The 25,643-nt window shown below is 34.4% G+C and overlaps 1 protein-coding gene across 9 annotated transcripts in view; it reads right to left on the bottom strand.

The window, feature by feature from the left end:
* Positions 1-25,643, bottom strand: part of ANO4 (anoctamin 4) — a 96,707-nt gene that overhangs the window by 50,842 nt on the left and 20,222 nt on the right. For 5 of the 9 annotated variants that reach the window (XM_039354087.1, XM_039354081.1, XM_039354080.1 and 2 more), the window contains 5 exons: positions 17,637-17,828; positions 10,855-10,965; positions 4,483-4,619; positions 2,991-3,149; positions 525-625 (listed from right to left, as the gene is read on the bottom strand). In XM_039354087.1, coding sequence (XP_039210021.1) covers positions 525-625; positions 2,991-3,149; positions 4,483-4,619; positions 10,855-10,965; positions 17,637-17,790 — 662 coding nt within the window. In that variant the 5' untranslated portion in view covers positions 17,791-17,828. Of the gene's footprint in view, positions 1-524; positions 626-2,990; positions 3,150-4,482; positions 4,620-10,854; positions 10,966-17,636; positions 17,829-25,643 lie in introns of those variants that run through there. The other 4 variants (XM_039354083.1, XM_039354085.1, XM_039354086.1 and 1 more) reach the window with 4 other exon arrangements.

The following is a 25,643-nucleotide window of genomic DNA, read 5'->3' as shown; positions in this document are numbered from 1 at the left end:
CGCGGTTCCCTGGGCACGTGAACCTCGGACGGGGCCAGCTAGAGAAAGGGACTTCCTGGCCACACCTCTCCCAGGGGACGGGGCACCTGAGCGCAGGGACAATCAGGAGCCCTTCAAGGGGGCAAATCCGAGAGAGAGAGAGAGAGAGAGAGAGAGAGGGAAGCACAAGTGCCTCTCTCTGCAAATGCCGGAGGAGGCTCGGAGCCGCAGAGGAAGGCTCAAAACTGTCCCCAAAACTTCTCGCTCCATCGCCCCCATATTGCCCCCTTTTCGTTCCTTCGCCCCCGCATCGCCCCTTTTCGTTACATCACCCCCCTGAAAAACAAAATTGCCCCCTGGGGGGCAATATCACCCAGGTTAAGAACCACTGCTCTATGATACTAGCGGCACTGCAGAATATATCATATTAAGTCAAAGTCAAAACTGAATCAAAATTGCAGCTGAACCATCATTATTTCAACTGAATCATAATCGCTTCAACTTCATGTTCATGTTAAATTCTCCACAATTGTAATTAAACCTACCTGAAAGGCATTCTTACATTCATAAGTTCTGCAAATTTTCCCAGGACTTCCCAAGGTGCATGCAACTTCACAAAGATGATATCACTGTTTGATAAAGATGACTGCAACAGATAAGAGATAATAAATTAGATTCCTAAATTTAAAAAAATGTAATTTCTTATTTTAAAATCTCTGCAAACCTTGGAAATTCCCCAATTCTGCTGGTGCTTTTTTCTTGTAATACCATTTTAGCTGTTATTAATAGGATAAATTATTCTGAAGTTCTGGTGAACAAGGAAAAGGTCTGTTTTAGTGCAGAAATCATTTAGAAAGTAGGAATATGATGGCTCTAGAAAAATTAAGCAATATATTTTGAACGTATCCCTCAAAATAAACTGAATTATTTTTTGATATACTGTTTAAAAATCACAGAATATTTGAAAAATTACTCTCAAATATTTTCTTAATATAAATGGTTAAATAGTTAAGAGTGTAGAAGGCCACAACATATGAATCATCATTTAAGACCCAAGACGAATCTACTTCACAGACTCATTAATGAAATGTATAAAATCCCATTAAGAACTGCCTTTCTGCAAGGTTAGAGTTGCAAGTCATAGAATACTGGAGAGCTTGTGATGCTAGTAAATCAGTTTTAGCATAGTAAAAATATTGTGATTTCCCACTTGTGAATTCACAAGACTTTCATTAACTTGATTGCAGAACACTACATTTAAATTACATATTAATATGTTTATGATGGAAGTTTGTATGAAACACATTTTAAAGGTGCTTCATAAAGCATCGAGTCCACTAACTTTTAGGCACTCTGGCTTCCTTTGCATTTGCTCCAAGTCTCTTAACTGGAAGAAGAACTGATTGAAACTACAGTAAAACCTAATGTGTTGGCTTTAAATCACATATATTGTGTTGCTTTTCAACTGATCAGATTTACTATTGAATTATCTATTTATCATGCAATCATAGGAATATTTAGGTTTATTAAGTGCATAGCCATAAGCCTTACACAAATTTGTTACAAAGCAAAACATGAAACCATAAAATTAGTGTTCATTGACTCAATACAAAGTGCATATTATCTACCTGAACAACATATGTATTGGTTTTGTGTTAATGTACTTTTTATAGTACTGTAGATTAAATTCATGCAAACTCTGGCCAGAAAAAGAATCAAGCACTAATTACATTTCTTTCTAATGTATTTTAATTCATATTATATTTATGAATACCACAAATAGACAAGTGTGGTCAGCATATTTTAGAGGTTTTGATGGAATACAGATGAGGAATTAGTCTCTTTCCAAGAAGGCAATAATCTAAGGCAGGTTGTTGTGTACAGCATAGTTTGCAGTTTCAGAGCAATCTTTAAAGGGAGATTCAGACTTTTTAAAAATGAGAAGCTTTAATTTCTGGAAAACAGCAAAAGGGGGACTAAAATATTGATTTTGGAAAATTAAGGGGCTAGATGGACTTGAAAGAATATTGCCGTGTGTGTGTGTGTGTGTGTGTGTGTGTGTGTGTGTGTGTGTAAAAATATATAAGACAATACATGAAGTCTTTGAAATTAATTGTAAGAAACCCTTCTATGGGAAAATTTTATTGACTGGAAAATAAACAAGATGATAAAAAGGGAATGGTAGGCTGGCTATAAGTAACCCAAAGAGCAAAGGATTACTCTTGAAGGAGGACAGACCCTTTATTACAATGGAGCAACACTATTAGATTATAAAAAAAAAAATTAAGGCTCTTTGGGAACAATGCACTCAGAAGTTACTTTCAAGATTGTTTAATATTATAGCAGAGAATACAGAAGAACAAAAGATTTTATTGGATAAACAGAAATTGAGACTGATTTCAATGTGGATCTGGAGTTTAAAAAAACCTGGATTATAAAAGTGATATAGAAAAAGATGTGGTACAAATATAGAATCATAAGGCTGGAAGAGACCTCAGAGATCCTCTAATCCAGGGGTTCTCAACCTTGGCAACTTTAAGACTTGTGGACTTCAACTCCCAGAATTCCTCAGCCCGCTTTTCTGGCTGAGGAATTCTGGGAGTTGAAGTCCACAAGTCTTAAAGTTGCCAAGGTTGAGAACCCCTGCGTCTAATCCAAGCTTACAACAGCTTTCGTCTTAAAATATAAAGTATGATTTTGAGAAAATTTACAAAGGCTGATCAATATAATATACAATATAACTATTTTGCTTTGTTTCTGTTGCACATCAGATTTTATGTCATGTTATTATATTCAGTTTCAAAGATGTAGCTTTCCAGACCTCATTTTGGATCAAGTATTAAATCAAATCAGGAAGCCACGGAATTAGACTGAGATGAATCAGGTCATTGCCTAAATCAGTAGATTGTGTTTAATCAACTATGTAGGTCAATAGACATTTTAGTATCCCTCTTGAAATCAGCTATAAATTATAAATGGCAATGAAATACTCTTGCTTCCAGCCCCCCTACCTCTTTCTCCATCTGAAGTCCTTCTGCTCTAATATTTCTTTCAAATACTTCTCTTTTCTCTGCATGTAAGTTAGATTTTCTGTACACTAAGATATAGTCAATGTGACATTTTCCATCTCTGAAGTATAGTCCACTGGATTTATTTTTTTCTGGAATATCCTGTAAAGGCAGTCAGTACAGTTGTCAAATAAAAAAACACAACTAGTGACTTTAACAGTTTTGGTAAGAAAAGGATTTCAGAACAAAATATCTGAAAACTACTACAGAACATATAAATATTCATAACATAACATAACGTAACATAATGTAATATAGCTTAGCTTAGCATAGGATAGCATAACAAAACATAACAACACTGAAATAAGATTTATTAAACCACATAAGAATTTTCCCTATAATTCATATATAGTGATGATCACCAGATAGTTGCTTTTCTATTGCAACTGTTTTCTGAATGTGCATATTATATGTTTTCAAAATTTCATATTATCTGTCCTAGTTTCTCTGACAGATCTTCTTTTAAAAATAATTTGGATCCATTATAACTCAATATTTAACTACTGATGAGTTGCACTCTTCCAAAAGAAGCTGATCCAGGATCTATGGATTCTTTTGGAATTATAACTCTTGCTGGAATAGAAGGTAGAAACTATGAACTATATGGAAATACTTGGAATGCTTGAAACAACTGTATCTGAAACAAGATGGTCTTGTAAATGTCACTCATGCCCTTATCATCACACATTTGTAATGTGCTTTACTTGGGGCTGCTTTTGAAAGGAAAGGCTGCCTTATTTGGGAACTGCAACTGGTCCAAAATACTACGGCCTAGCTTTGGAAATAGGCTTCCAGATACATTTTGAAGTGCTAGTCATTACCTACAAAGCTTTTTATGGTTTTGGCCATTGATCTGTATGGGATTCCTTCTTCTGAGCAGAATCTTCCAAGTGGCATATTCTATTTAGGAACTTTTATTAATTGTTCCTATTCCATGGATACATTAGGAGATGGTAACACATAGGCAAGTTCCTCTGTAATCCTTTGGAATTCTTTTTCCATGAAAATACAATGGCTCCCTCCATATTTATGTTTCAGAAACAAATAAAGTTTATTTTTTTATCATGTCTTTGGAAGATAAAATGAATGCTGGTTTTAATTTTGTTCCTGGAGGTTATGGTTTTCATGATTGGAGGTGATTATTCTATATTTGTTATTTTTTTAGTAGGCTGCATATAAATAGTTTAAATAAATAATTTGTCATTCCATATACTGTTTTAATATGCTTGTTTGACTTTCTGTCATTCTGCAAATGTTTATTTTCAACATAAGAATTAGATATGCTATTAGGAAAGTCTAGGAGTGTACTTTAGCACATAATCTGCAAGATACAAGAATGATGAAAACATTGTGATTTTATAATATATTGATAGCATTATCAACTCAGAGCCAACTAAATAATCCATAAATAAAATATTTGTGTGAAATGTCTTACCTCTTCAATCAATTCCAATTTGCTAGTATCATCTGAAGTACTAGTCAAGTTTCTACGGTGAAGTAAAGACTCATCATCTTTGGAAGAATTTGTTATTTCTTCTAATTCATCAAAGATAATATTGACATCCTTAGCTACTAAAAAGCAATGACAAAGAATTAAAACATTAGTGCTTTATATAATCAAAAGTCAAAATTTTTAGAAATCTTTTCAAAACTGCAAAAGGATGATGTGGCATGGGTGAGCTCAGTACATCTGGAAGGAACAAGTTTAGGCTGGCCTCTGCAATAATTAGATAATGTAAAATAATTATGTAATGTGTATCTATTATAACAGTTTTTATTTATTTAGCATATGCATCTACAAAGGTCATGCAATCCTGATATACAAATATAAGTTTAAATGAAACATCAGCAAAAATATACCTTTTATACCACATTCCTTTATGTGTGTGTGTGTATGTGTGTGTGTGTGTGTGTGTGTATACAATACAATATATGAGATAAAGTCACCATAATATGGTGCTATATAATTGTAGTGAGATAGATGTTATAATTCAATATCTAAGGAAGCTAACCATCTAAACTGCTTCTGGTGTGGCTGCAATGAGATTACTGAGGTGCCTTGAAATTTCCTGAAGGAACATTCTCAAACTATATGTATTATCTTTGTTCCAATGCACCACAAACACACTGCAGGTTTGGCCATTTCCCAGATTATAACAGATCATGTTATATGAACAAGCAGAGCATCTTCTAAATAGCAGTGATTCATACATACACGCTCTGTGTTTTGACCTACAGATATAGCTTTTAAATTCATGATAAATATTAGCAGCTGTTTAGCTTCTTAACATTTGACTGGAATTCCAATATCTGTTGTTCATTTTTATATCCACTCTACATAATCTAATTATTTTCCAAGTACTATGAGACCTACACCTATTTTCTTAAAAAAGCTTTAAAACTGTACCCCAAAATATTATCAAACTTTTATATTTGCCTAAGAAATACTTTCTATTGACTCAGTTTAAATGATATAATAATATTTCAATTTATTTTTCATTCACGAAAGTAAAAAAACAAGCAAATAAATGATAAATATCTTATTTGTATTATCAAGTTGGATTTGCTACATTTGTAAACCTTTTCATTCCCATTTCCAGTTAATCTGCTTCACATTTATTCATGTGTATGCAATTATTGCAGTAAAAATGCCAGCATGGGATGTAGGTACTATATATATGTACAAAAACCATTACGTTAGAAAAGTGAAAAATTAGTCTTGTATAGAGACAGATACATATATTGTAGTCACATACATATACTATAGATATATAAAATATATATCTTATGTATATACAGTATACATAATACAGACATATGTATATACATGTGGAATATAATTCTAATAAATAAATGTCAAGTCTAGTCCTTTTATTCACATTCACGGATATATCTACTGGAATTTATGTGCCAGTATCCAGTAAATATTTAGTCCCGAGGACTATTCTGCTTTTAAAAATGACTAGTTTTATAAATAGATTTTTTTTTGCTTTGTTAAACAATAGCTGTAGCAATAAGTACATAATAATGGTATCAACAGAAAAAAGCCAATATCATACACTTCTTTTGAAATTATATAAAAATAACAAATTACAGTGAACATAAACAAATATAGCAAAACACAAAATTAAAAGGAAAGAGGGAGAGATTAGCATGCTATTTTACTTCACCACGGTGTAGTAAGGATCCATAGTTTGATATCTTGGTAAGTTAGAAATATAGGAAAAGATGTATGTTTCTTTGATAATCAACAACCTAAGGTCAAGCTGATAATTTTTAGAATTTCAAAGCAAAAGTAGGCAAGCCAAGTCACGCGAGTTAATGTTTTAAGTTTTTTGTTTTGGCTCCCATAGCAAACCTTTATGGAATGTTCTCTGCGGGGATTCAACGTATAGGAAGCAAACTTTTTTTGTTGTATTAACTGCATTTTAAGATCAGGAAAGACTATTTGTACCATTTTTAATATAGTCTTTATTGCTTTTAAAATAACAGAAAAAGAAATTATATAGAGAACTATAATTATTTATTATTGTCATGACTTATTATGCTCTATATTTTTATTTATTTCTGTTGTATTTTTCTCCACTTATTTTTAATTACTTACTCTGTATTTTTCTTTGATAATGTATGCATCTTTTGATTTTGCTAGTTTACCATTTTTAAAACATCCTGTCACTTTACCAATATTTGCAAAAACAAGGTATTCAAGCTTATTCTACTTGACCTCAGGAAGAATGGGAATCATGACACTCTACCTAGTCAGAACTTGACTATTTTTAAAATTTGGATAAGCTTGAGCTGTAGAAAATCAGATTAGTATTTTATAAAAGGCACTTGAACATTATGCAGTAATCTCGCTAAAGAAAACTTTTCATTAGTTTATAAAATTGTTTAAATATTGAGAATGAATAAGACATGTATTTTAAACTATAAATCACCCTTACAGTTAAATTAATCATAATTACTATTGTTGTTTAGCTGTTTGATCTCTTTCAATCTTTCATGAGCCAATACACATAATCTCACAAGGATTATATCTCACTGTTTCTGAATTGTTATAAACCCGATTTGCATCATCAGTGATAATCACCTTATCTGTCAGCTTTTTTTTCAATAGTATTTGTGTGTGTTTTTCAGGCATCTTGGATCCTTCCTTTCACATGTTGTGCTCAAAATATTTAAGGTTTAGCTTTATTATAAGGGCTTCTAGTGAGCAATCTACTTTTATATTATCTTGTCTTAAATGAGTTCTTCTAAAAATACTCTCAATAATTTTCTCTGCCATCCCAATTCAAAGAAATCAAAGATTTTTTCTTCTGGTCCATCTTTAAACATTGTTTGGAAATGGATTTTATAAACCACAATGGTTAGATTCACTCAGCACACTAAACTAAAGCCATCTAAGACAGTGGCCCCTAACCTTTTGGGCTCCAGGGACCGGTTCACTGGAGAGGTTTCCCCATGGACCAGAGGGAGCATGGTTTCGTGTGCTGCTTGCATCCCACGTATGGGGCTTCGCTTGTTTGTGCAGCCCAGTTTCTGGCATACTGCAGCTCTGTGCCAATCCATGGATCAGGGGTTGGGGACCCCTGATCTAAGACACTTTTTGGTTTAGGAAATATATTGGTTTAAATAGTATATCTACAGATTGTTAGTATAGATAGGTGGTAAAGAAGAAACTTAATTACAACTTTTGAAGACGATAGTAGAAGCATTTGGGTGATAGAAGGAGACGAGAGTGGGATCAACACAGTTGCTGATGTGAATGCTGCTCTGAATCCTGTGGCTGCTGTGAAGTTTGCCATCTTGGGTGGCCACAATCTTGTCTTTTCCTTCAGGGACTACAACAGGGCAGTGGAAGTTCTATGCCCTGACTGAATTGTCAGCACTTTTTATGTTTTAGTACTCTTGTCCTTTCTGCATTTACCAGGAAACTGGATATTGGGAACTCAAGATTTTTTTATTGTGTTATTGGATGGATGGAAGTGAATAGCTACTTTCTTGGATTAGGGAGGGCTAAGGAGAGGATTTTGTGTCTCTATTGCGTGGGAGACAGAGGAGAATAGATATGCCTCTCCTGGTCACTTCCCTCCAGTGATTAGGGATTTTGAATGATTCTTTTAGACCATATATAGTCTGGTAAGAGTACTGGATTTAGGGACACTTGGATGTTGTAGTGATGGTAGGAATGTGCTGATTTGATTAGTATTACTGTCCCGCTGAGTATCTATGTAGAAATGAGACAGGATCTAGCTAGGCAGTCTGTGCTGAGACAGTTGGCAATATCTGGGTGAAAAATGGGTTAGAGCTGGCAGGATTCTGGGGAGAGTGGTTTGCTGTGGGGAAGAGTATGGCTACTAGCATTCCAGTTGTGACAGACAAAAACATATGGGGCACTCTCAGGAAAGGCATTCTTGGTGTTTTGTACCATTCTGGCTTCTGGCTCCTTCTAGGATTCTGTTTGAAATCCTAAGAACCAATTAGATCCTTCATGGTCCTGGACTCAAGCTACTGCTTCTTAATGCCAGACCAGCTTGTGATAAGACTTTTCTCATACAAGAAATTACACAAGTACTTTTGTTTCCACATGGAGATTGCTTCTGGATTTTGTGCTTGAGGTGGAAAAAAATGAAAGTTTGATTTTGGGATTTACTGATTAGATTTGTTGTTATAGAAATGGCTAGTTTATACTACTTTGGAAAAGTAAACAGTATAGGTTCGATGTTAATGCTTTATTCTACTGCAACAGAGGAAGTCAATTCTATTTTTTTTTCTCTTTCTCTTCTCCCCCTCACTTCTTTTTTCCCTTTCCTTCCCCACTGGGTCCTATTATATGTTTTGTATTTTATTTTATAATCCAATAAAATGTTCTGTAAAAAAAAGAGCATCCAGACAGAATTACTTGTTTTATTGTGTCCACAGATTCTTATTTAGCAACCCTTTTAAAGATGACTTGGTCCTTGCTAGGGAGTGCCTGGTTGGAAAATCTCCTTCAAGACTGCTATGAGGATATTTTTACAGCATCTGTCAGATAAAATTGCTGAGTTGGAGCTGGATTCTGGTTGTACAGATTCAAGTTGCCTGAGGTATGGTCTAGCATGGCTACCAGGAAAGAGTTTGATCCATAGGTAATAGTTTGTTTCAACTATGATTTTTTTACATAAATTAGACGGGCTGAATTCAGATAAAATACTTAACCATAATCAAACAAACTACATTATGACTTAGTATGATACATAAACACACTCGATAATGGATTTATCTTGAGGAATACAAAATAGGCAGAGATATATATTTAATGGGTTTTTCTTTAAGCTGAGGTCTCCCGACAATTAAGTATAATAAATAAGTATATACTGAAGAGTATATTGAAGACTAAAGGTCTTTTCACCATCATTGTCTAATGGGCTCTATAGCTCTAATAAAAAACATTAACAAAATAAACATTATTTGTTTCTTGTCTACTAAAAAATGTTTTAATAACAGCAGCCTATGGCATAAAAATCTTGTCCCTATTAGGAAGACTTAAAGAGGGCAATAAAATCTACAATCTTTACCTTATGAAAGAAAGCAAAAATGTCTCAGTTTAATATATTGTCTCAAATATATTGAAACAAAGTATGTACTATTTTCCTTCATTATGCTAGAAATTAATTTACTCAAATTCATTGGAAGCAAGTTCAGAAGAAGAAACAAAATGTAATATCATTTAACAGAATGCATAACTGAGACATTGAATCCACTGATATCAGAATCAGTAATGGCTACTAGCTTGGATAGCAATAACATCATGAAAAAGATTGTCTATCAACAGTTATAACGATATTGGCTAATTGAAACTAAGCTGCTGGCACTATGGAAGTGGACAGGATCTCTTGAAGCCTGTTCCCAACCTCTACGTACTATAGAGGGCTGTTAAGAAGATCATTGTGCTATAGCTTCAAAAGGCCTGGATGAAGTAGATGGATTCCTTTCAGTCGGGTTTTAGACCTAGGCACAGCATAGGTTGCATTTGTTGATGATCTATGAAGGGACCTCGATGGATGTGATGTGCCAGCTGAGTCTACTCCCAGATTGTGACACCCTGCTGACAGTCATTCATGCCTTTGTCACCTCACAATTGGATCACTGCAATATATGGAGCTGCCCTTGATGAGCACTTGGAAACTTCAGCATGGATAATTAAGGGCATAATTCAATAGGTCCATGTGATACTTCTACTTTGTGAGTTGCAGTGATTACCAGTCCATTTTCTGGATCCAGTTCTAGATGCTGGTTAACTGCTTCATGAAGCAGAGCCAAGCTACTCACAGGACCATCTACTTCCAATTATTTCTGTCCATCCAATAAGAATGGACAGGGTTGGCATGTTTCATTCCTTACGCAATGCCATCTGTGTGAACCAGGAGACATGCCTTCTCTATTGTCCTACTAGCCTTTGGAACAACATTCCTCTGAGGTCTGTCTGGTTCTGAGACAGTTTGTCTTTCAGAAGCTAATAAAGTTCTGATTTTTCAGGCATCGGTTCTGGTAAAGGTATGACTCATTGGATGTATTTTCCCCCCTCAAACATCACATGTTTATGTTTCCAATTTGGTTTATGTTTTTATACTTAGAAGATAAGGTGGAAGGCCTGTCACCTATATTGGTATCTTACTTCTATCAGTCTTTTCCAGACATTCATTTTTCATCAAACTCAAATATAAGAAGCAACCTTCAATTCCCATAATCATAACCACTCTAGCTCATTTTTCAAATCATATATATGAACACATATTATATAATTGAGACTCACAATATAACTTACTTTCTTGTATTGCATTAAGAATCTCTGAAAAGTCCACATGTGTCTTCTGAGCATCGGGCCTTATTGGTATTTGTGTTTCCAGCTCACAACCATGATATTGCTCTCTTCTATCTAAAGAAATTGAAGAGATTGGGTGGAGTTTGCAACAATTTAGTAGTGACTGCAACAGCAATGAATGGAAAAGACACCATGGCAGTAACTACTATTGTTGTGTGTATACTTTTCTGTATATAACAATGCAGGGAAATACCAGCCCAACAAACAATCAAATTACAAGTTATTTCTCACTCCTAGAAGCACATTTGAATCAAAACAACATGTGAAATTAAGTCATGACACAAATATTATGATTATCAACTTGTGTCGTAACATATTTTGTTGGAATTTGTATGAAGCCATTACATACATGTTGTTATCTGCCCTCCTTACCCTTCCATAGACATTTGTTCTCACAGGCTACTTAGAAAGTGGCAAAATATTCGACTAGCTGCATTTGCAAATTAAACTGCAGTTTAAAAGCATACCCTTTCAGACAGGGAATACTGTTTAGCTTTGGTTTGCCAAATGTATACAAAATGTAGCATTACAATATACAGTACAGAAATAATTTTGAACCAGTAAACAAAATTTTACAAAACATAACCGAGGCTAAATGATCCATTTTCCAAAATTTATTATTGATAAATTGTCTTTTCACATATGTAGTTTTAACAATTTATGTTAAAAAGAGTTATTTCTGCAGATATACAGCAGTACCAAATAAATGTAATCAGGCTTTAAATTAGTTATAAATAAGTTGCCTACCAAAGCTCTCTGGAAACTGAAGACTGATATATTCCTAATATATATTTGTAGCAGAGAAGAGCTAGACAAAGGCGTGATATGATGACAGAAGCATAATGATGTCATCACATAAATGCTGCTATACATACTTTGCAAGTATGTCATAATGATTAATGTTGTGATGACAACATTATATGCCTCTGATCATTTTGGCCTCTTTAGATTCATGGATACTGCTGGCAAAAAATGAGGTGTCTTGGCCATCACCATACTATTAAGCTTGCCAAATTCATCCCTGGATCTCCACACACTACTAGAAGTTGTATAACTCTAGTCCTAATTTAACATTGAAGTAGCAGTAAGCAAAAGAAGAAAGACAACAAAGAAAGGTAAATTGCAATATTACATGAGGCTGAGATCCACATACAAAACTGGCACTTATTTGATCAAACAAAGATAACAGGATAAAAAATGGGAACACATAGTTGTAAAGGCAGCACTGCAAATAACTAAACTACCCTGGCATAACTGCTCTCTGCTCTCTTTGCCAATGTTATCTATCTGATTCTAGTTTTCTGATTTTTTTGGGCACAGAGCCTGAATCTTAGTATCAATCAGACAAAATCTGAATTTTGTTCTCCTTGTTTCTATGAGAACTTTAAACCAAGACGTCCCGATGACAAAAAAAAAAACTTCTAACTTCCTCTTCCTCCCAGTTCCACTCTCTCTCTTACTGAAGGAGGTCAGAAGCTTAGAATTATGATCTAAGACTCTTCATGTTCTGATAGGCCACTCATTTAAGAGTCAAGAGTTCACTTGCAAGCTCCTGGATTTTCTACCTTTCTGCCTTTAGACTGAGACTAGGGGAGTGAAACTGGAGGTCTAAGGGCTCCAGATTCAGAGAAGCTTTTCAGAAGTTTAGAATTCTTATTTTAAACATAAATCCTAATAAAACTTTAGCACTGGCATTTTATATTCTCCCTATTAAGTGATCCACGTTCCATGAATTCTTTCTTTTTATGATTGCAAAATTCTGTATAATTAGGTTTATAAATTGTACCCCAAGTACAATTTATACTAATGTACTAATATTTGCATAAAATATACAAGTGTACTGGGAAATTAAGACTAACTAATATAGTCAAGGAGCATCACCCCTTTCCACTAGCACAGTGGTTCTCAACCTGTGGGTCGGGACCCCATTTGGGGTCGAACGACCATTTCACGGGGGTCGCCAAACAACGCAGTCCGCCATTTTTTTCCCCTTTTCCTTACCTATGCTACTCCCTTTTATTCTACTGGCTTTTGAAAGCCAATAGAATAGACTCTCTTGAAGAGACTCTAATTCTATTGGCTTTCCAAAGCCAATAGGAATTGTCCAGGCTGTCTATGCCCTGCTGAGCCCACCAAAACTGCAAACCGTGCTACACCAGTTGAGTAGTCCTCGACTTACGACCAGTTGAGTAGTCCTCGACTTACACCGGTTGGGGTCGCGGCATTAAAAAGGTTGAGAACCACTGCACTAGCAGTACGTAGAAGTATAATACTAAGCCAAACATAAGGTCTATCAGATTAAGGTTGCAAAAATATGCATAGCTACCAGGGATAGCAGCAAAAGGTGGCCCCAACATTCAAGTATAATAAATAATTATAATTTATAACAATGAAGTATGATTAATAATTTCCTTAGGATAACAGTAACAGAAAAAAGAGAAATTCAGTTAAGTATTGTCTATTAAGAAAACAAAGCAAATAAAAGCAGACTATGAAATTAAAAAATGATTTTAGCTCTAGTAACAGTTTTTCTAGAATCATGTCCCAGTATTAGGAAGAGACAACACATGGTAACAAAATAATCATTTAATCCCTACCTTATAAAAAAAAACAAAAAGTGTCTCATTTTAGCAAGAGAAATATTGGACCCCTATAAATTAAAAACACTGAGAAAGTATGTATATTTTTTCTTCATCATGCTAGAAATCATTTTATTCAATTAAATTGATTGGCAGGAGGTTCAAAAGAAACAAAAGAAAGTATTATTTCACAGATTGCGTAATTGATATATTGAACTTATTGTTACTGGATTCACTAATAGCCATTAGCTCAGACTGCAGTAAAATCATAAAAGAGATGCACATCAACAGCTATGGCAATGTTGGCTGCTTGAAATTTAATCTTTGAATATTAAGTGCAAGCAGATACATATGTTGAGATACAGCTATTACTGATACTTTCATTGTTAATGTGCTTGTTATTTTCCTAAGACATTAGGGCTTTCTAAAGGAATGGATAAGGAAAATTCTATAGAAAATTGTAATGCAGTTGCTAAATAAATTATGTTCTATTAATTTATATTGAAAAAAATAATAAAGAAAATTATATTTGCATAATTTCCACTGCAAGGAATAAATACTGTTCATTATTCATAAACAGTTTTGGATAACAATTCAGTTGCTATTGAAAAATTTAAATGAATAAAGAACTTTTGATCTGACTCAGTTACAAAATGATGTAACTCAGTCACATTCGTATTTTATTAGTAGTTATTAGCAGTTGTTATGAGCAGCTCTATTTGTTGGGAGTGTTCAAAACATAGTCCTTTAATAATTCTTATTTTCTAGACGTGTTGTACTATAGTATTATCACCACTATGCATATGGTGTAGACATAGGATGAGGAATAGTTAATTGCTAAAAACAGAAAAATGTACTTTTTTCAGTGAGGTAAACTATAGCAAGATTTGGAACAGGCACTCCATCCAAATGCTGAATCCAAATGTTTTCCACATTAAAACTAACATATTTCCATATTTAAATGTTCAACTAAAATATGCTTTCTGATAACTGCATACTTGACTTTCCAGCATTCTTACAGCAATGTTTATTCCCATCCAAACTTTCAACACAGCTGAAAACACACATTTTGCCGTATTTGCTAAATATGGCAACATTTCTGTTTTTTGCCTTTTCGTTCTCCTTTACAGTTCATACTAGCAGCATATCTCCTAGCAATTGAAGAGGTGGGTTTCCCTCAGGGCTTTAGCTCCCAATACTTATATGCAAAATCTGGGCAGTGGGAATGCTGCCTATATTTTTAAGCTAAATATCTTTCAAATTGGATGTTTCAAATCGTGATAGAGAAGAATATTTGTACCACAGTGCTGAAATGAGGGGTTCTTGGTTCTCTCTGAACTTGGTTGTTTTCTTGTAGATGTTTCATTATCCAAACTAGGTAACATAATCAATGCAATAATTTGGGTAATGAAATGTTGACAAGAAAACAGAGAGCACCAAAAACTCTTCCCTCATAATAGCATTATAAAATATGTCAAAGTTGGATGAAATCAGCCGGCAAAGTTGACCCTTCTTTTAGTGTCTTCAGGTTTAAGTATGTCCAAGAACTTTTCAATAAGCCTATTGAGCTTGAGAGCTTCCCCCCTGTCCTTATCCCTTATGTTATGGGCACTGCTATGAAAACGTCATACAAAATAAAGGAAGCCCGGTTTTTCCAGTTGTAACATATAGCTCTGAAAGCTGAACCGTCCAAAGGCTGAATTTAAAAAAAAAAAATGCCTTGGACTGTGATACTGTAGAAAACAACTGAGAATATGTTGGCCAAGAAGAATGAATAACTGAATATTACATGAAGTAAAACTAGGCCAATCAATGGAAATACTAATTATAAAGCTAAAACTTATACATTTAGGGAGCCTAATGTGCTGGGAAGTCATTGGAGAAGATTCTTGAAAAAAATCCAAGGCAATTGAAAAAGAGATTGATAGAATATTATCAATGATGACACAAGCACGAATGTACAAGAGCTCAGAGAAGCAGTTACTGATAGACAATCCTTGTGAAATGATGTCTATCAAGTTATTATGAGTCAGAAAAAAACTGAACAATGGCAAATGTATAATTGGTTAAAATGTCAAAAGAATCAGTATAAAACGATAATGGGAAATTCAAATTTGGCATAAAGAGAGTATTTTCCCCATAACCCTTGTACATTTTAGGATGGGATGAGAATGAGACTATATGCATGAAAAGGGTCAAACCATAGGCCACTATTTAACAGATAACTTAGAACATGTCAGAAAGATAAGGGCGATGGCATTTATGAGGTGTTCTTTTCTTTCCTCCACTGAAGCCAAAATCACAGAAAATGTAATACAAAGATTAAGTAGGTAATGTACAGGGAGTAACCAGTAGCAAAAGAACTAAACATTCAGCATTTCCATACAAATATCAGGAAAAACTTCAGGAAGAAAGAAATGATTATCATTTCATATAATTATGACTAGAAACTACCTTTTATGAAACAAAACTTTCTTATGTCTAGCCTCCTCTTACCGGTTTGGAACTGCTGGTAAATGGAATGTTTAGAAATATATGTACCTGAAATATATGTACCTGTTATTGGAAACAGGATTACTAATTGAGATTTCAGGAGATTTCAGATTTATATTTGATTGATTTTGGACAAAGCTCATTTTGATTTATTTTATTTATTTTTATTTATTTTATTTTTAAAATTTATAAGCCGCCCCACTCCCGAAGGACTCTGGGCGGCCAACAATAAAAAACACATAAAACATAACAGAACAACAGTACAAAGAAAATCATCCAGGGGTCAGGTTTTATAAACCCCAGGCCTGCCGGAAAAGCCAGGTCTTAAGTAGCTTACGGAAGACCAACAGGGTGGGAGTGGTCCTAATCTCCAGGGGGAGCTGGTTCCAAAGCGTGGGCGCCATCACAGAGAAGGCCCTCCTCCGCGGCCCCACCAAATGGCACTGCTTGGCTGACGGGGCCTGAAGGAGGCCCAGCCTGTGGGATCTAACCGGACGTAGGGATATTTATCCCATATTTAGATATTTTTTGGTTGACTGCAAAACATACTTCTAGAAAATACCACATGCTTCATAAGCAAAGGTAGCTAGAACCACTCTCCTCTTTGAAAATTTATTTTGGAATACCGGAACTATGCATTTAATCCTTAAAGCAATTTTTAAAACTTAGCCTCATTTATAGTTCTAATTCATTGCCCTTTGTGATGGATTCATGTCCTTAAATGTCTTTAATCATTTTGGAACTTTAGATGAAATCACACTATGAGCCCTTTCTGGGCCAAATGGCAACTTATAAATATTGTTAATGTTTTTATGCCTCTTGGCTACATCTTTGATTGACTCTGCATGCCTGGTAGTCATCAGTCAATGGGATAATAATAACAGAGCGAAGTAATATAAGAAAGATAGGCAACATTCTTTACTTATTTGAAGCTATATAGAAACATGAGGGTACATGAGGGCATAATTTAAGTTATTCCTACATAGATTTAAAATATTAGACTGAGGAGACTCTCTAACAACTGCACAATGGATGCCTATGAATATTTTGAGTGTCAGTAATTTGAAAGCGATCTTGAAAAAAAAAAAAAAAATTATTCTGCTATTCAAGAACTCAGAATGGCCAGAAAGACCAGAAATATTTTTAAAAAGATTCCCAGCAGCTACTGTTATCCTCACTGGTGTGAAAATCCTTTTGATGCATGTTTGAAGTACATGTTGCCTAAGAAACAAGCAATTATATCCATAAATTAGATTAATGTGAATTTATCTGTGTATTACATATATAATATACAGATAAAGTTACAATTATCTGATTTGTTTATACTCAGAGAAGAAATATAGCTATTTTAGCATGTTTTTTTTTAAATACAAAAAGTCGGCATAACAATACTGGATGGTGATAATAGAGTATCATAGAAACAAAATGAAATGCCTCAGTTTCTCCAAGATCTTCCAACCATCTCTGTTCCTGCCCTCATTATCAATCACTATGACAATTGGAAATAACCGTAGATTTTTTTAAAAAAAGAACATAAATCTATTAACTGATCTAGAGATAAATTCTATGGAAGTTGATAGATATTTTAAATACAGTATTTCATAGCAGGGATAATTTTTGTAACGCACTTAGGAAAACAACAGAACTAAATACCTGGGTGATGAGAAATTGGTGATGTAATAAATCCAGAAGAGGAAGCTTCCATGTTTATTGACCTTCTGACTTGTGGAAATGAAGAATGCCTAACCACAGATGGATGTTGTAATAGCCAATTACTTGCTGTACTTTTCCTTTGGTAGACCTGCATACAATTTTCAGCCCCATGAATACATAAGCTTTTACCTACTAAAAAGGAAAAGATAAAAGTTTATAGGAGGCAAACTTTGAATAACTATTACAAATTTGGGTGTAGAATCTAAAATGAACAGTTTCAAAGAAATGTGTAAATGTTATATTAATTTGGATTCATAATTTAAATCTAAATGTTTCCCAGTTTTAAAAATTACTGTTGCAATATATTAAGGAGATATACTGTACTTAAGTATCACCTCTTTCTGAAGGCTCTTAAGGTACTTCCAGATGAATAGTTTCTAATACTACCAAGTAATGTGCTCTCTTCAGTATGAAAAAAGGGGGATGGGAAACCGGCACAATAATAGAGTTTATTTGCAGCTTATAAAATTCCCACATCTATGCCAATATTAAAGATACAAGAACCTGGCACTTTTGTAGAGCTTGTGGGAATCAGAACAGGCAAATCATTTTATATCTTATGATTACACTCTTAAGTGATTTTAAAAGATGCTAGAGGAATAATTTATCTACGTTGGAGGAAAGATCCTGAAAAGGAGCAGAGGGACTTCATTAATAACTTTCTGTAACCTTTTACCTTCAAAACTAAATCATGGCGTCAATGTATTCACTCTCTTTATTTATGACCATAGTTATCAAATCAAATTTATTGTAATAATAATAACAAAATCAACAGTGCTTAGTCAATATATATATATATATGTATGTATGTATGTATGTATATATATATATGTAGTATCATCTCGCTTGTTCATGCTGTGTGGGCGTTTTTCTATCTCAATGGCTTCTCTGATTATTCTGTTATTAAAATGTTCACTTTTGGCAATGGTTCTGGTATTTTTAAAGTCAATTTCATGTCCTGTAGCTTTAAGGTGTTGGACCAGGGAAGATGTTGGTTCCTCTTTTTTGACTGAGTTCTTATGTTCTTCAATGCGTGCACTTATTCTTCTGTTGGTTTGTCCGATGTATGTGGTGGGACAAGTGGTGCATGGGATTTCGTATACTCCTTGATTTTCTAATTCAATTTTATCTTTGGGGTAAAATTCAATTTTATCTTCGTGCTTCGAGCAATTGCTGCTCGAAGCACGAAGCTGAAAACACCAGCCTGAAGATGACGAATGGGACTTCGTCGAAACGTCGCCAAGACACTTCCAATTTTACGCGGGAGAAAACCCGAACAACCAAAGACCTACATACAAACACCCGCGAAAACCTCAGAAAACATGTATATATATGTATATATATATATATATATATGTATATATATATTTCTCTCAATTCTTTGATTTCAAAATTAAATTCTAACTTATTGATATTTACTATTAGAAATTTATATTTATTCTATTTATTTATTTATGAGACTTATATACCGCTTTAAGTGCAAGCACTCTCTAAGTGGTGTACACCAGTAAGCAATGTATATATATATTTACATTGCCCCCAACAATCTGGGTCCTCATTTTACCTACCTCGGAAGGATGGAAGGCTGAGTCAATCTTGAGCCAGTGAGATTTGAACTGCTGACCTGCTGAACACAGTCAGCTAAAGTGGCCTGCAGTACTACACTCTAACTGCTGCGCCCCCTCGGCTCTTTATATATTCTATTTATCTTCATACACACATACGTATTTTTTAAAAAATGTTTCAATTGCCAATGATAAAGTGTCACTTCTTTAAACAGAAACAGCTTCACATTGCTGTCTACTACTATGGAATAAATAGAGAACAGCTGGCTTCATATATTTGGCCTGGGCTCATTTGGTCCATAGAGGAATTAGAAACTTAGCAGGACAAGCTGATAGATGCTGCTTGGGATTTAAAAAAAACTTGAACAAAGACCTCTTAAGGCTCCTAAACAAATTCAACTGTAATGGAATAAAAGGATAGGTGTTTCAGTGAACTGGTAAATTATTAAGAAAACAGGATAGAAAGGAGAAATAAATGGGCAATGAATAAAGAAGGTGCAGGGGAAGGGTTAGTGTTTTTTAAATTTGTACACAGATGATCTTGTTTTAGGGCTGAATGGTAACCAACAGACCTAAAAAAAAGATTCAAAAACTACCAACAATTTTTTTTAAAGAACTGAAACAGTTCTCTTATGAAGAAAGATTATAGCAATCAAGGCTCTTTTGTTTGAAACAAAGAAGGGTAATAGGAAATATGATAGAGATGTATAAAACATGAATCTTTTTTTTTCTTCCATTCAATTGTGTCGAATTCTTGGGAGACTTGCCTGGACAGGTCCCTGCAGAAACCTGAATACTGGCCAGATTAAATATCTAGTAATGCTCGTAGCTGTTTACTACCTTATAAATTATACATAGCCTATCTTAAATACTGATTGACATTGGAAGAAGTTTAGTGTCCTTTAGTCCAGGCTTCCCAATGCGTCCAAATGTCCTCTGTGTAACACAAAATGCTGGACCAGATAGGGCTATGGGCCTACGGCCTGTTCCAGCAGGACACCCTTTAGATTCTTAAAATTTTGTTTTTCTATACTAAATTTAACATCTGTGTAGATTTTTAAATGCCATGCTATCTTATCATCTTCTAAACATAAAAAAAATCTTTGTAAGCCCAAGGAGCGTTCCTTTTTTTGAAACAAAAACAAATGCTTTAATTGCATTCAATTTCTATAGACAAAAACAGGTTCAGTTGCTGACTAGGAAAACTGAGCTATATAGTAACCAAGTTTATTGTCCTTAAGGTATGTTCAGAGGTACGTATTGTTGCTCTTATTACTGCTATATTGCTATTTACTTGACTTAAATTTAATTAATAATAATTCTGTATTTGTGTAAAATAATAAATCAGAAATTATAGTTTATGCCTTTTTTACATTAAATATGGATACTATATGGCAGTGATAGCGAACCTTTTAAAGACTGAGTGCCCAAAAACTGGCCCCGCCCCTGCTCCACCCAACCCTGCCTGCCCGCAGGGCCAATCACCACCTCCAGGGCCCACCGCAGATGTAAATATATATATATATATATATATATATATATATATATATATATATATATATATATATATATATATATTTTTTTTCTGAGGTTTTCGCGGGTATTTGTATATAGGTCTTTGGTTGTTCGGGTTTTCTCCCGCGTAAAATTGGAAGTGTCTTGGCAACGTTTCGACGAAGTCACATTCGTCATCTTCAGGCTGGTGTTTTTAGCTTCTTGCTTTGAGCAGCAATGTGTGGTTTTAGCTGTTTCTTCCTTTTAACTGCCAGTGAGGGTATGAACTGATTGGATGGGAGCTTGGCTGTGTTCTGATTGGGTGGAGGTGTGTTCTGAATGGTTAGGGGCTTGGCTGTGCTCTGATTGGCTGGGGGAGTGTTCTGTTTGGTTGTGCTCAGGTTAATCTGAGTTGCAGAGGGGTTTAAGATCCTTCATAAACACAACATCAAAACAGCATTCTGCACAAACAGAAAAATATCCACCATCCTTAGAAACCCCAAAGATAAAATTGAATTAGAAAATCAAGGAGTATACGAAATCCCATGCACCACTTGTCCCACCACATACATCGGACAAACCAACAGAAGAATAAGTGCACGCATTGAAGAACATAAGAACTCAGTCAAAAAAGAGGAACCAACATCTTCCCTGGTCCAACACCTTAAAGCCACAGGACATGAAATTGACTTTAAAAATACCAGAACCATTGCCAAAAGTGAACATTTTAATAACAGAATAATCAGAGAAGCCATCGAGATAGAAAAACGCCCACACAGCATGAACAAGCGAGATGATACCTCCCGCCTACCAGCCATTTGGAAACCTGCCCTTATTGACAAACGACTCCCTAACCCCAAAATCTTAAACCCCTCTGCAACTCAGACTAACCTGAGCACAACCAAACAGAACACTCCCCCAGCCAATCAGAGCACAGCCAAGCCCCTAACCATTCAGAACACACCTCCACCCAATCAGAACACAGCCAAGCTCCCATCCAATCAGTTCATACCCTCACTGGCAGTTAAAAGGAAGAAACAGCTAAAACCACACATTGCTGCTCAAAGCAAGAAGCTAAAAACACCAGCCTGAAGATGACGAATGTGACTTCGTCGAAACGTTGCCAAGACACTTCCAATTTTACGCGGGAGAAAACCCGAACAACCAAAGACCATATATATATATATATATATATATATATATATATATATATATATATATACATTGCTTATTGGTGTACACCGCTTAGAGAGTGCTTGCACTTAAAGCGGTATATAAGTCTCATAAATAAATAAATAAATGGCGACCACGCCCTCTGCCTGCGCCCCGCAGCATTAAATGTGCGTGTTGGGGCATGAGGGCAGAGTCTTGTCTACACTGCCTGGCTGCCATGTCCTTGTCTGCGCTGCTCCGTGTGGGTCACGCTCAAGGGCAACTCTTCTCCAGGGGGGCTGCTGGTGAGGAGGGAATCATGGGCAAAGGCAAGGCTGGGGCAATGAAATGTGTGCCCATAGACAGGGCTCCAAGTGCCGCCTCTGGCACCAGTGCCATAGGTTCGCCACGACTGCTATATGGGTAAGAATTTAAGATGAATTCAAAGTTTAAGAACAGCCTCTTTCAAGAAAGGATTTTGTATGTCATCAACCAAGCCACCTTTAAACTCATAACTTTATTTCTTTCTCAGGGAACTCCATTACCATTCCAGAGATCTTGACTATTCTCTCAGGATTAGCCTATGACTCCATTCATTTATTGTTAGCTGCCTTGAGAAGTAAAATTGATTCAAAAAGTGGGGAAATGAATATATACCATAAGTCTCTGGAGGCTGAGTAGAGGGCATTCAACCACAGTTACACTCTGAATTTTTAAATCAAAATACATTCAGAGAATTTCTCAATTTCTCCCATTTTCAACAACCAAGTTTTATTATCTAAATTTGCATTTGTCAGTATTTCCAACTTATATTTTCTAATTTATGAGTTAACTTATAAGTATTATTATTTTCCTATACACTTATTTAGTCTACTAATAAACTAATTTGTATATAAATCTAGCAGAATTTTCTATTTTTCTATCCCCAGAGAACATTGTTATATTTTATAGAAGTTGTCCATTCTGCCTGAATGTTACACTCATAGCAATGTTGTCCATAATGTTGTAGTTTTGCCTCTTTTATATATTGAAATCTTGTCAAAATTATACTCAGATAAGAGTTTCTAAAAATATCTTAAAAAGTAAATATTACTTAAGTTATGTTTAGTTTTTTAGCCCATAGAGTCCTGTTTGAGCACACCACCAAATTTCAGTTGTGCAATAGAATCATATCATCATAACAATAATCATAATAGCTACTCTGAGGAGAAAAATTCATGAAAATTGTAGTGTAAGCTCTAGAATAGTTTTGCTACAGAAAAGCAAAGCAAAGAAGTAACCTTCCCTAAAAAGAAGTATTTTTATTTGGTGTCCAAATCAAGTTTTTTAGCTCCTCCCTCACAAATAATTTTGTCAATCTTTTATCTCTAGTTCCAGCATTTATCACTGAGGATTTCTGAGTAATATTAATAGGCTTTGGAAAAAAGAAACACAAAAGAAAAGAATGGGAAATCATGGGAAATGCCTTTGTCTAAAATGTTCAGTGGCAGCTGTTTCAAAGTTGCTTCTTCAGCTCCCCTCCAGAAACCTTCACTAGGAGTAACAAGTTGCATACATTTTTTGGTATGGTCAAACTTTCCCAGCTGAACAGGTATTTGGGACCCATGTCAACTTTTGCTGAAAGAAATGAGTGTACAACAGTTTAAATGTTAGATGCTGGGGTGTGAGTGGGTGCTATAATTGAAAATCTGGCCTCTATGCCTCCAGAAATCACTGTAAGAAGCCTAGTAAGAGTTTCTAGAATCTAGATACTGTCCAGAAATATTTCATCTCTGATTAAGGAAAAAGAAAGTAGACATATAAATGCGTATAAACTTTCCCCAATATTTTTACAGTACTTAGAATGAAAAGCTACTGAGTTAACTTTCAGTATTAAATATAGAACTCAGTTTATGTTCAGCTACAAAAATTTAACACAATCAGAAGCAAACCGGAATATCAGAAATAAGGTTTTATATTTGCTTCCTAGTAAATGCTAACAAATTAATCTCATTAGCAATATATAGCATTTCAGCTTGTTTAAGACCTTTGAAAGTAATTAGATTTTGGCTAAAATTCAGCCAATTAAGCAAAAAAAAAAAAAAACCTTGGATCTATAAATCATAAAGGTAAAAAACAGATGCTATTTGCAAAATTGTCATTGTACAGGATGATGCCAACATTCTATAACAGCAGTTGGTTTTCTTCATAATTTATTCAAGAGTTGGTATCATTAATTTTTATTATATTGCAATATATGCAATATACATTCTCTAAGGATTTATTTCAGTTGAAGCATTTCCAATCAGATATTGGGGGGAAAATCTGCATTTATGAAAGAAGTGAAAAGTTTAGTTTCCATAACATGCATACAAGCAACTGTCAACTCGTACTATTATTAAAGAGCTCTTCTGTGTGCTTTTTGGTCACAAGTAAGTCTCATATGTTTAGTGGGAATTACAAATAATCTTTAACAGGATTGAAGTGCTAGGTTTACGCGTATTATTTTTGTACTCCATTTTTAAAATATTTTTTTCCAAAATCACTTAACATTTTAAGCAAAAGTTAGAATTAGCTGAAATTATACCCAAGAATCCAAAATAAGTCATTTTGTATTATGCCAAACTTATATGATCATCCACAATCAAAACAGCTTTGTAATTATTTGGAAGGGATACTGCATTAGCTATATTGCATACTGTTTCCCCAATTACACTACAGAGAAGAAAGAAGAAAAAGTAACATTATAAATTACCATTACTGTAGAACCTCAAGGAAATTTTTGTATAGAGACCAGTACAAAGGACTAAAATGAGTAAGTATTCATGATGCTAATGGGCTACACTAAATATATGCAATAGACCTTCTATGATTTGATTTCTTAAAAAGAATACGAATTTTGTCTTCCTTACCCTCAGGATGCAAAAACAGTATAGGATAATTAAGTTTTTAGATAATATAAGTCAGCTTCTATGATATAAACATACTTAAAAAGGGAAAGGTGTAGTATCTACTGAGAGGTCATTTCCACAGTACTAAAGTCTTAATACTTCATTTTCATTTCACTGACAGATTTGTGAAATCTAGTAAATGATATTACAGTCGGTCCAAATAGAAAGTATCTGATAATAAATATTAAAAGTTAATTGTTTAGTGTCAAAACATGTTGTAGTAAAGGCTCAAATTTATCAATGGGAGAAAATATATTGTGTTAAAAAGAACTAAAATTTAGTTGTTTTTTATCAGTTGTTTTTATCAGTCTATGAACTGAGAAAGCAGCCCTCACTAATTGCAGGGTTTTGTTTCAGCTGAATAATTACAAATAATAATAAAGATATATTAAAAATATATTTTACACATCTACAAAAGTCTATCTGCCATTTTTGGCAGGCATCACAAAGATATCCCTTACAAACACAGATATATGAAACTGTGAATAAAAAAGTGCAAATAATGAAAACTGCCTATAATTATCTTTTCTGAAAAGAGATGAATGCCTTAAAATGTAATTTAATTATATGCCATCAAGTTGATGTTGGTTCTTAGAGGTTTTCTTCATGATGAACTGTCTCTTACCTGGTCTCTCAGGTCTTTCAATAATAAAAAAGATGTGAGTGATGGCAATTAAATTATCACATTAATACTTTGCAAAACTTAAACCTTTCAGTTTTCCTAGATTTATACATGTTCATCTTTGAAGCTGTAATAGATTCCACTGTATTCATAATTTAAAGCAGTGCTTCTCAAATAGTGGGGC

The sequence above is a fragment of the Crotalus tigris genome, unplaced genomic scaffold (genome assembly GCF_016545835.1).
Source record: "Crotalus tigris isolate CLP2741 ecotype Arizona unplaced genomic scaffold, ASM1654583v1 scf7180000018548.2558034, whole genome shotgun sequence".
NCBI lineage: Eukaryota > Metazoa > Chordata > Lepidosauria > Squamata > Viperidae > Crotalus > Crotalus tigris.
The sequence above is the reverse complement of the archived record's forward strand: the minus strand, read 5'-3'. Positions and strand labels throughout refer to the sequence as shown.